At 38.3% G+C, this 12,798-nt stretch overlaps 1 protein-coding gene across 1 annotated transcript; it reads right to left on the bottom strand.

Annotated features, from left to right (window-relative positions):
- Positions 1-3,433: 3,433 nt before the first annotated feature.
- Positions 3,434-11,910, bottom strand: LOC140573787 (histone acetyltransferase KAT5-like). The gene is made up of 4 exons (XM_072693358.1): positions 11,881-11,910; positions 5,494-5,582; positions 4,419-4,500; positions 3,434-4,204 (listed from the first exon to the last, which is right to left on the bottom strand). The coding sequence occupies exons 1-4, from the start codon at positions 11,881-11,883 to the stop codon at positions 4,070-4,072; spliced, it is 309 nt and encodes a 102-aa protein (XP_072549459.1). The 5' UTR covers positions 11,884-11,910; the 3' UTR covers positions 3,434-4,069.
- Between the last annotated feature and the right edge of the window lie 888 nt (positions 11,911-12,798).

The following is a 12,798-nucleotide window of genomic DNA, read 5'->3' as shown; positions in this document are numbered from 1 at the left end:
GAGATTAGACTAAGATCATTTAATTTTATTTTTAAGCACCGCCTTCTCACCAACACTATTGGTCTACATGTACCTGCATCATCACCAATAATTGGTCAAACTGCTTCACACTACAGTCTATAGACCACAGTCTAAAATGCCTAAATGAAATTATGAATAAACACAAAGCAGTTTAACCAGTTTGACATTTTTTTAATTCTTAAATATTTTTTCAATTAAATTTGAACTATTATTTCAAAACTCTGAACTAAAAGGAAATGATTTAGCAACATTTATTAGTATTGGTAAATAAGTAAACATTTATGTACTAATTCACATTGTATGATTTTAGCCATATTAACGCCTCTCTACCCTCACACGTTACCACAGTCCTACAATTTATACTTGAAGACTGTAGGGGAAGTCCTGAAGCGAGAAATGCCAGTTTGCACATAACGTTGTTTTAAGCAAGGATCAAAGATTATCACATATAGTCAATCATAGCTTTTTGCATGCTGGTGGGGCCCCATGTTGTGGAGTAGGTACCCTTTTTATTCTTACCCCCCGCTCCCCCTCCCCCGCCCTTCAAAAAGCCTGAGTCTGCCATGTGGAGCTGATCAAGAAGCTCTTACTGAGAAAAGCAGACAGACATAAAAAGAAGAACATGCAGATCAAACTGCTACAGCTGCTGGTGTTCCCAGAATCACCCTGCACCCAAATAAGTAAAAGTGGTGCTCTCATCCTCTGATGGATGCAGTAGAGGTTAGCATTAGTGTAGAGGGTGGTGACCAGTAATGGAACAAATGTACAAGTTTGGCAGATGCTATGGTTGGTAACACTTTCTACTGGCACATATCCCAGTTCTGATCCGTAGTGGCAAATACCACTCCCGAAAGATACTATCCTTCTAAGACTGTGACTATGGTGCTACATGACTAGTGCTATGTGACTGGTACACAGTACTGTAGCACTTGTCATAATTGTTTAGATGAAATGTCACTATTGCATGGCAGGCACGGGAATAACTGACATTTTAGCCAAGCCAACATCAAATGGAATTAATGTTAAAGAGTTAAACTTCTTTTTTATTGGATAAACTGTTATTCTGGACACAGTCAGAGTCTTTTCATTAGCAGTGTACAGCGCAGTGGCACAGTACTGTTTGCTGGGTGAAAATGATGGAACAGAATATCAGATGTTAAGTGTGCTCTGATGCTAAAAATGACACGCATGTTTAGTCAGATTGTCAATATAATTGTGAAAGATCAGCGGCTATCTTTGCAGTGTTGATTTGAGACTACAGAGTTTATTATAGACAGTTTTCTTATTAAATAAATGACACTGTTCATTGTACCTTATTCATTGCAACCTTGCGATGTGAAATGCGATGAGCTCAGCGCAGCAGTTCCAGCACAGCGGTTCCTGGATGAAAAGTATGGAGTGATGTACTGAAGTACCATGGTTTTATTTTATTAAAGGTTTTGTCAAAAATATTGATTCCACTATTAAAATAAAGGCCATAGAAGATGTTTTTTTCTTTACCAATCAAAAAGATTAATCATATTCTTTAAGGAACCAAAAATGGTCCTGGTATGGCACCCCTCAAAGAACCCTTTAAATATCTAAGAGTGTAGAATTAAAGCTTAGTGGATTAGTGATACTGACATAAGCCACTATGGCACTATTTAGTAGAACATCCGAGCAGCACACTGTTGAAAATAAACATTCAGAGCTGAAAAGCTGTCTAAATTTTGGCTCTATCATCAGGGCAAGACATGACAACCATATTAGCCATTTGTGTTGGACATGTATGGAATTTGGCTTCCACCTTTAACCCATTCATGCAGTGAACACACACACACACACACATGCCTGGAGCGGTGGGCAGCCAATGCTGTGGTGCCCGGGGAGCAGAGAGGGTGAAGGACCTTGCTCGAGGGCCCAACAGTGGCAGCTTGCCGAGCCCGGGTATCAAACCCACAACCGGAGCTCTAATTACTGAGCCACCACTACCCCACCAAATGAAAACACATAAACGAATGCTTTAAAAGTTTGAAAACAGCCCAATTCTGTCGATGGCGGGGAATAAGGTTATGCTTCAGTTCACAATTTACTGATTTTTACATGTTGTTTTTGAATTGATTGTTTTCTAATGTGGCCCCCAATTTGGTATTTTCAAATTCACATCCATTAATGGGGAAAAAAATGCAAACGTGATTTTATTTGGTGATAAAAAAGAGACCTGACCAGATCAGCTAGGCTGGTAAACCTTTTCATACAACAGTTAGTTCGGGCCATGCGAGCTGAACGCTGTTCAACTAAGAAGTAGCATAACTGCCCTGATCAAAAGAAAACACGAACGACCTAAAATGACACTAAAATAATTAAGACAAGAATACACAATAACAAAAAATAAACAAACAAACAGACAAGAAGAAACCAAGTGAGAGGGAAACTGAGTTTAATTTGTTGGTCTGTTACTGTAAAGGAGCTGGAGGAGGAGCAGCAGGCTGTGCAGTGAGTGGAGTTCGTTTCTAGGATGTAGCAACAGGCTGCTTGTTAAGGACGTATATTTGGGTGGAAGGAAATGCTATCATTAAAACATGTTAAATGAGTCGTTGGTGGCTCAATTTATTATTCATTTTTAATTTCTATATTTATATTTTATTCATTTTCACCTTTGTGTCTGCTTCATCACAGCCATGCTGTAATTTCACGATACACACTCCCTCTTGTGCCCTATTACTTTAATATATGGCGGCGGAGCTGCACTGTTGCTGGGATACTGACAGATGCCGTCGGAGGTTAGTGGAGAATTCACGACTGTGGTGTGTAGAACATTTTTTACTAATGTGATCACGTAATATTAATGATTTTGTCAAAAATATTTTGCAGTTTTTTTACTTTTTGACATAATTTGAATCTGGCAGTTATTCTTTAGCTACATCGCCTCAGAATTTCTCAGTGAATGGTCCAGTAAAAATCTTTTTTTTTACATGGGATTTTTTCTTCTCTTGTGATATTGACCTTTTTGGAGATTTTGGCATGACAGCAGTGATTTTCTCTTAATAGTCGTGTTTTTCTTGGTTGTCTATTTACCTAAAGGGCAGGATTTCCCGTCATCCTGTTCGACTGCCTTTAAAATTTAAGACACTTTGAGTCATTGTCCACTGCAGGAGGCGCTACACTGCATGGTTTTGTGTAAAAGGGGTCAGTACTTGCTAAGCATATCACGTATAAACATCCTGAGTGAGTCTATTGCAAATATTATATGTAAATGTAGTTGGCGTGTAGTGGTGGGCGTACTGGGCTCAGGGGTGGGGGTTCCACTATAAGGTTCCCCAATGCCCCCTTCGCATAGATGCTGTAATGTTTTTATGTACCATACAATTTACCACTTAAAACAGGCAACCACAGTACATATTTAATAATATCAAACAAATGAAGGTGATTACAACTTATTTAATTCCTTTTTTAGATTTTTTATAATACTACTGTACAAAACAAAAACTATGATGGACCGATATAAATACAATTATTATGTGGTGATGGCATATGGTCATGTGCTGAGTGATTTCTGTTTATCATAAAGCATCCACAAATTATTTTCTTCTACAAAGCACAGTTTAGTTTTTTGTTGTCTTATCAAATTTAAAATACTTACTCCCTGTATCATGCTCAAACATTCTGCAAAAAAGTGGTGCATAAGGATCAAAGGGAGGGCGCTATAACAGATACTGCATCAGCGTGGCCTACTTACCAAAAAGTACTCCCAACAGTAACAGCTAAGCACAGCTTATTTTACTGAACATCCCCATTTTATGAGCATCCTCATGCATGTTTTATTCCCCACTTTCAGAGATGCAATAATACATGTATAAACCTCTTTCATAAAAGAAAGAAGTCTTTATATTAGTCTTTACATTATTTACAGTCACCAATACAGTAGAAAAAGCCTTGCCTGACTGTTTGTGAGTGGTTTAATCTAGATTATAGAGAGCAAGGTTGTGTCCGTTACAAGTGCTGCGTGGTCAGCTTCCAGGTTTTCAGCAGATCTCCAAGCTAGAAGTTCAACAGTGCAACATGTTCTCTACCACTTGCTCCTTTTGCTCCAGACTTTTGGGGTAAAATGCAGACATTTGGGGTTGATGCGAGGGTAGCGGTTCTGCATGGCACGTTCATGACCTTCTACAATGTCCTCAGAGAGAGTGAGGATATATTGACCCTGAAGAAGAGAGTAGAGAAGACTGGCTTTATTAACTTAGCTCGGACTGAGCTGTTCTAGTTCCTACTATTAAATGTTGAGTCCACTCCCTGCATCTCTGAATTACACCCTGGAAATGAGGTGCACTATATTTAGGATGCTTATTCATCAGAACAGAAAACGATAATCGACTGTCAAACATTGTCAAATGGGTTTAATGACCATTGATAGTTACCTTGTAGTAGTTGATGAGGTTGAGGTACTGTAAGGTCGAAATTACGTCCTCTTTCTTTACTCTGGTTATCTCGCTTATTTCACTGCAAACAAGACAAACAAAGCTGCAATAATAGTCTTTAAATAATCCCACAATAGTCAGTGTTTGATTGTAGAACATATCAATATCTAATACCGCATATTTAATATAATCTGTACATATTCACAGGTATCTATGGTTATAGAGTATGGAGGCAAGTAGGGAGTATTTGATGGTGATTTGCAGTCGTTCTCCGGTGTCTGATTTGAGATCCATGAGGATTTTCAGAATGGTTTAAGACCAGTAGGAGCAATAAGACTGCAGGCCCAGATCTGACAGACGCTTCTCCGGGGTAACCGTCTAGCCCTCAGCTTTAGACAACACTTTAGAAAACCAGGCAGGATACGTGAGTTGACTGCATTATAGACACCTGCATCCTTAATTAGGACGTCAAGAAAGTATTTAGCACTTTTTGCTCCTTTAATTAATTCAAGCCTGAAATAACACCGCTTTAATCTGAGTTGAGAAACTTACTGAACTCAATTAGCAGTTTGTCAAAGCCTCTCCTCTGATATGGTGGTAATGTCAGAATACAGGCCACATAATCTTCTGTTAACTCTTTTTCCATTAAAAGGTAATTCACAGTGTTAATGCTTGAGTAAGGCTGAGCAGAGTTAGGTTTGACAAAGACTTTAGCAATTGTGTGAAATCTAACTATTCAGCACATCCAGCTTTGTGCTGTAATTCGGGCAAGAATGTGGTCCATGAGACAAGACTATGTTCTTTTTTTGGAGAAATTCTGTACCTTAGAGAAGTATGGTCCAGGATGCATTTTGCCAATAAACACTAGTTCTGGAGTATGTCTGCAAAGCAAGCAACAGAGGTGGGTATTGCTAATTTTAGTCTTTGACAGGCTTCTGCTGCAAACTGACATCAAGTTAGATTCCCAGTAAAGCTGATTACTGATATAAGGTACTCACTTATTTTATATAAAGGTGGATAAAACTGGTACTAGAACTATGCAGAGCAATACATTACTAGGAATCAATGTAATTACCTTGTTTTTCCGGCCGCAATTTCGAAGAAGGAGATGGCCCGATTGCGGTAGATTTCGTTTCTGGGAGGATGCCGGAGGTAGCACTTTGTCTATTCACAATTAAGAGATTTTAAGCAGACAATTCAGTTACCTTGTGTCTACACAGTGATGACAAGTTACTATAGGTATATAATTGCAGTAATAACTAAAATAAATAACTACATATTCGACAACAAATACTGGGTCGTACAATTATTAAAATGATACAAGATCTATATTTTTTCCTGTTTTTTTTCCTTTTTTATTTCAATCAAAATGATTCAATTCCCATTGAAAATTAACTGCAAATAATTGCAATAAACCAATCAAACAGAGGAAATTTGGTGAACTGGGCTGAGACCCAGGCAAGCCATTCTTCATGGGCGTTTTCGCTTCGGTCTTTGGAAACTGCAGCTTTTTCATGTCCAACCGGTCTGGAGTGACCCATTCATCGAGAAGCTGATGCTGAGAATTTAGGCAGCACTAGAGGAGATAAGAAATATCCAAAATAGCAGGCAATGTAAAGTACTATTACATCCCTAGGCCTCCCTAATACCTGTAAAATAAGGTCAAATGCTTAAAAAAGAAACAAGATTTTTATTCTCTTGCTTTCAGTAGTGTCTGAACTGTGATGGTGTTTGTGAAATGCTCTGGAAAGTGCTATATAAATAAAGATGACTTACTTACTTGTGTCCTCCTTATGTCCTCCTTGTGCAAGGTGTAAATGGTTGTCTTTTGGACAACTGTCAAGTCAGCAGTCTTCCCCATGATTGTGTAGCCAACAGAACTAGACTGAGAGACCATTTAAAGGCCTTTGAGTTAATTAGCTGATTAGAGTGCGGCAGTAGGAGAGGAGAGGAGAGGAGAGGAGAGGAGAGGGGAGGAGAGGAGAGGGGAGGAGAGGGGAGAAGAGGAGAGGGTAGGGGAGGGGAGGAGAGGAAAGGAGAGGAGAGGAGAGGGGAGAGGGGCAGGAGGACTGAAGAGAATGAGCAGTAATGCAGTAGAATGAGAGGTTAGAGTTAGAGGTCCTCTGCTGGTTAGTAATGTCTCCACTGGTCCAAACTATTTACATTTCTGGGACCAGTTTAATGTTCTTTTTTTAATTTAAATATCATACCATTATCATTATTTATTTGTTTATTTATTTCTTTATTATAGTTGTTATAACAACAACAACAGCAACAATAGAAATAACATTATTATTATTATTATTATTATTATAGTTGTCATAACAACAACATTATTTATTTATTTATTTTTACTAAATCAGAGCAGTGGGTTATTGATAACAGGGTTGTGCGTTTGATACTTAGGCCTGCTAAACTGCCAGCAAGAATCATCTCTAATGCTGGATTTCTAAGCTGGAAAAAGTAAAGATGAGACTTTTTTGGTGTAAATCATTATATAATGACCAGTTAACTAGCATTGCCATTTTGGTGTCTGGCATTGGGTGAGGTAACTCTAGGGGCAGGCCTATGAAACACTTTGGCTGTAATTTAACTAAAGGCTTATGTTGAAACAAAGATGATATATTTATCTCGCGTTAGACATCCTACTTGAAAAATGACTGCCATTTATTATTCATACAGGTACATTTATTGTGGGTTGGAAGTGGTTATCATTTTTCTTTTGCACTGGGGTCCTTAAGATCCTGGTTATTCACCTAGGAATATTACACACTAAAAACCACTAATAAAAACACTGTTGCGGTTTCAGCTGTAGGTACTTTCTGGTGCATGATGCTTGCAATGGGGAATGTAATAATAGTGTACATTTTTCTTCTGTCCATTTAATATCTCCAGTTTATGAGAGATATTTATTGCAGTGTAATAACATCTGATCTTTAAACCAGTATGGCCAAAGACTATTTTTGTAATATTTTTGTCAAGGTCTGATCTGATGTTTATCAGACTGAGGCTGACAGTTTGAGTCTATTGTTTGGCCTTACAATGAACTGTGCTTGTGTACAATTTTTTGAACAGATGATATCCATATTTGGCCCATGCCTTCCTTATAGACTGCTTATTTGTACACAAACAACAAGTAATGGCAATTTGGTGCCGACAATTTTCCTGACTTCTCGAGCTGTCGAGGACAAAAGCACAATGCCTTAAACTCACTAGAGGACTGGATGGTCCAGCATATCAAACATTCATACCACAGCTGGGGAAATGGGAAATGAGCTGATAAATATTTAATGAGCTGTCAGTCTGTCAGCCAATCAGCCAATGTGGTGAAAGGGGGAGGGATGTTTAGTTTGCAGGTGGTTTGATATATATAATATAAAATATATAATATATATATATAAAATATATAATATATCATATAAAATATGTTATAAAAAAGCCATTTTATAAGCAAGCCATGTATTTAATATTGATTATGAGACAAAACATGTCACTGTTAATTTGCATGTATATATATATATATATATATATATATATATATATATATATATATATATATATATATATATCGTATAAGGAAATATCTTTTTGCACACAAACTATACCCTTTTGATACACACTTTCATATCCCAGTCTTTGCACTTTGTTTTGTTTGTACACTAATGTCTTCTATTGTGTGTACATATGTATATTTATCATGTGCATCTATATATTTATTTATCTGTTTGACTGGGTGTCTGTCTATCTGTATTATTGTTAACAGGAGTAGAAGACAATGGAAGAAGGAAGGAAGACACACCAACAGTAATAGTGTTAAGGGGAGTGAGGAATGGCCAGTGGCATTTGTTGCTATGGTTTTCGTATCATTAGAGGCTTGTCTCTCCCTAGGGTATCATCCCCAGACATTCCAATTACCATGCCAATATCCTGCAGCCGAGACATCACTTATAAACGTTGGCGATATCAGTATTTTGGGAGCTTTTTCCAAACGTAACGTTCATTTCCCACAATGATGTCATGATTTCTGGCGGCCACCGTGTACAGCGTGTACAGCTACTATCTAGGAAGCTTAATCATAGTCAGTGGTGCTGACCACTTCTTTGTCTACTGTTACACCGTTAGCAATGTGAAATTGGAGTACATGCAGAAAGGAACAGCATATTCAGAATAGTCAGTTTAAAAAGGGCCATTTTTGTTTTTGACCAGGAAAGATGCAAGTGCATGTCTGTTTTTTTTATCACATATCATGGGTGAACCAAGGAAGAACCACAAACGCAATAAACAAAATATAACATAAATAGCAAACAAGGTACAGAAACACGGGTACATCTGAGAACATGGGGCAAAAGCACAAACCATAACAATTAATACGAAAAATAAGAAAAAAGGCTACATGACCAAACATATACAGTGATCAGATCCTTTAAGATCAGATCCTTTAAGTACTGTAGATTGTAAATGGGGTCTAGGTCCATAACCCTGTGACCAATTCACTGGTTGTACTTTCTTGGACCAGTCATCTAGCCATCACACTGTGGCTCTTGTCAAAGTGGCCCAGATTTTTAGGATTGCCCATTTTTGTGTTTTTAAAACATCACATCTTCTAGAACTGACTGTTCACTTGCTGTCTAATATATCCACTCCTTTGACAGACGCCGCTGTAGATGAAGATAATCAGTGTTTTACTAATGTTACAGCTGATCTGTGTATATAATACAACACTGTGACCCTTAAGGTTTTTTTTGTGTGATACAGATTTGCTTTCTTTTTAACAATTCTAGCCTTATGGTTTCAGAGCAAAGCTAAAGACAGCCCTTCAGAAAACAGGCATGTGTTGGCCAATCGACCACATTTAGTGTAGGAGCTCTTTTGTCCAGGTAAATTACATGGGTTTGTCTGTAATCGGTGGTCTGCTGCCCTCTAGTGCTCAGTGGAATGCAATATTTCCACATTACACTGAAAAAGCTTGATAATGGAGGGAATCTGATTACAGGTAAGAGCTATTCTCTGGAGTGGTTCCTTATATCCTGGATCCTGTCTTGATCTAATGTCTATGGTGTGTAAAAAGATACTGCAGTTGGTCCAATAGTAGACAACATTACAATCTAGGATTACACACAAATGCAACTGGCCACTTTATATAGATGGAAAGTTATACTTTATACAATGAAGTGTAAGACTATATGAAAGATAAAATTAGATGAAATTTGGATGTATAGCGATAATTCTGCCTTGAGCTGCTAGCTCAGAGAAGCTAACTTTTAAAAAGGGTTGAGGCAGACAAGCTGTGTGTTTCCTGGCTGGATGGGATGCTCAGATTTAGATATATATAATATAGCTGTATTATTTCACATTCTATGTGCAAGTGACATCTATCTATCTATCTATCTATCTATCTATCTATCTATCTATCTATCTATCTATCTATCTATCTACATCTATCTGTCTATATCATCTTTATACCATCTGTATACCTTCTATCTATCTATCTATCTATCTATCTATCTATCTATCTATCTATCTATCTATCTACTATCTATCTGTCTATATCATCTTTATACCATCTATCTATTATTAACCTATCTCTCTCTCTCTCTCTCTCTCTCTCTGTCTGTCTATATATATATATATATATATATATATATATATATATATATATATATATATATATATTAATAGCTTACAAATATCATATTTCTGTCTGTATTGGTCAATACTCAACACACACACACACACACACACACACACACACACACACACACACACACACACACACATACCCCAACATTTACACTGACTGGCACACACAGGGTCTATGATTCACTTCACTTAGCTCATGCTACTGTTCACCTTCAAGAGCATTCCATAGCCACCCACTTGCTGATGACTACTTTGCTATCTCCGAAATATCTTTGCACATTGCATCAGCAGCAGCAAATGATGATGCTCCAGCCACTAATGCTGACCATTCCTAAAGTTCAAAGCACTTACTTTTACGACTACCCACTTAAGTACTGTTTTTACAACCTTTTGTCCATCTTTCCAAAAACACAAAGGGGCACAGTCATCTCTTAACATTACAGGAAACGGTCCATGACTCAGTTGTTCTTTTCTTGCTTCTTCGGTTTTTATGTTAAAGTTACTTAAATATGTTTCTTCAGTAATTTAATGCCCTGTTGCTCTGGAACTGGACCCATGCCTCCCATGTTAAAAAAGAGACATCTATTAGGCATCTGTTGGAGCGATTCAGAGCAGTATTCTCCAGCAGGAGGCACTGTGACACCGCTTCCCACACTTCACTCTCCAACCCTAGACCTCACGTACTGATCTGAGAGCAGGTTTGCTGCAGCTTCCATGGTAGTAAACACTGATATAGATATAAAAATGAACTGATTCCAGGTCTAGGTAGTAGTTGATAGCAATTCTGCCACAGTAATTACAGTTCTTACAGATTATTCTGTTCTGTGAGGAACTGCTGAGCATGTCTGAACAAACTGTGTTTGTACAGAGGGGGTGTGCTATGAGTCACCTTTAATTCAGCCATAGTTTATGGTTAGTCAACCTTAATAAAAGACTTTGTTGGGGATAAACAAGCACCTCTTTGGCTGGCTGTTTGTGATTTATGAACCGAGAAAGCATAAAGTACCATCATGTCAAATGAAATCTGAAAGGAGCACTAGAATGTCAAACTGTATTTACCTTGGCATAGTTAAATAATGAGAGTTCGGTACATGGAAGTGACACACCGTGCACCTCATACAAAACGCATGCCAGTAAAACAGCTGTGAAATGGGCCAATTCCAAACCCCCCAAACTGTTAAAAGACTGTCGTTGCTCATATATACATCCAGACGACTAGCAAAAGCCTTTTGAGGCTCAAGGAGAATATCGCTTGAGAAAACCATTAATGTCCATTTTTGTCCATTTTTAGTGTTCTCCATGGTTTGAAGCCTGTAGCTGTTCTGTACACTGTGTAAATAACTCTGGATGATTAGATGGAATAAACTGTTATTTACATTGACTTCCAGTCAGAGTTAAGAACATCTTTGCCCTCTCCTGTAAAGTCATCATTTTGGAGATGCATGTTTTTCATTGGACAGCGAAGATATGTAAGCAAGGCAAAAAAAAGCTAAAGGTTAATTCCAGCCTCCCAGGTGTAGCACTGCTCTAAGGCAAGCTGAGCAACGCAGGAAAGCCAACAAAGCTAGCCAGGAGAAGGGCCGACTGGGAACAATATCTTAAGCTAGCTAATAGCACACCATGCTGAGAGGACCCAGAGAGGACAGCAACATTATCTCGTAAAACCCTGTATTTCCCAAACGATAACCTACTATCCACCTTCTTTTCCAAGAAACAAAGATGGAAAACTATCCAATGGCTTCTAAAAAAAGAGGACCTGCGTCTGTGGTTGAAGGCGCTAAATCTAAAACAGCCATCCAAACATCCATACATCTGCTCTTACCATTCTGGGGAGAAGAACCCAATACCAGAACATGCCATATCCAAAGAAGTGGCTCGTCATGCAGCTCTGGTAAAGTGGACTCGGCAGGTGGTGGTCGGCTTCACTTGAGCTTTATTACCAAGTTTCACTTCCACAAAATGGTGAAAGCAGATGTATGGACGTTTGAGTGAATGTTTTGAGATTTGGTCACCACAAACATTGTCGAAGCCAAAGTAGAAAGCACATCCTGAAAACCGTTACACTTGCTGTTTAGCTTGTGAATACAGGTCTTATCTAGGACTTGCCTGGCTGAGTGGGTGATGCAACCACATGTTGAAACATGAGTATAAAAAAGGGCTGGTGACTTAGGACTAATACACATATAAACTCCTTTATTGCTTCTTGGCAATCACCCAAAGTATCTATTAGTCACAAACACACTTATCAAAACAGAAGATAGTCACACTGTTACATGACCAGTGTCCTAATGAATGTCTCTTTGCCATGAAAGCTGTCTGTAGATGGGTCCTATTTAATTATCTATACCCTTAGATATGGGGAAGGCTCCTTAGGCAGCATTTTGGTGTAGAACTATTCCAATTCCAAAAACCATCTGAATGTTTAAATGGTTCTTTGCCTTGTTCTTCAGATAGAAGGAAACCTTTCGTTTTTAAAATATATTTCTTTATACACTGATCAGACGTAACATTAAACTACCTGCCTATCATCATGTAGGTCCCCTATGTGCTGCCTGACAAGGCAGCAGTCAATGCTACAGTAGCTCTTCTGTGGGATTGGACCAGACAGGCTAGCCTTCACTCCCCATGCAACCACCGAGCCTTGGGTATCCATAACCCTGTTCCTTCCTTGGACCACTTTTGGTAGGTATTGACCAGTGCATACCATAAACAACCACAAAACCTGTGACTTTGATCTGAC

The sequence above is a fragment of the Salminus brasiliensis genome, chromosome 1, assembly GCF_030463535.1.
Source record: "Salminus brasiliensis chromosome 1, fSalBra1.hap2, whole genome shotgun sequence".
NCBI classification, from domain to species: domain Eukaryota; kingdom Metazoa; phylum Chordata; class Actinopteri; order Characiformes; family Bryconidae; genus Salminus; species Salminus brasiliensis.
This window is presented reverse-complemented; position numbering and strand designations above follow the sequence as displayed.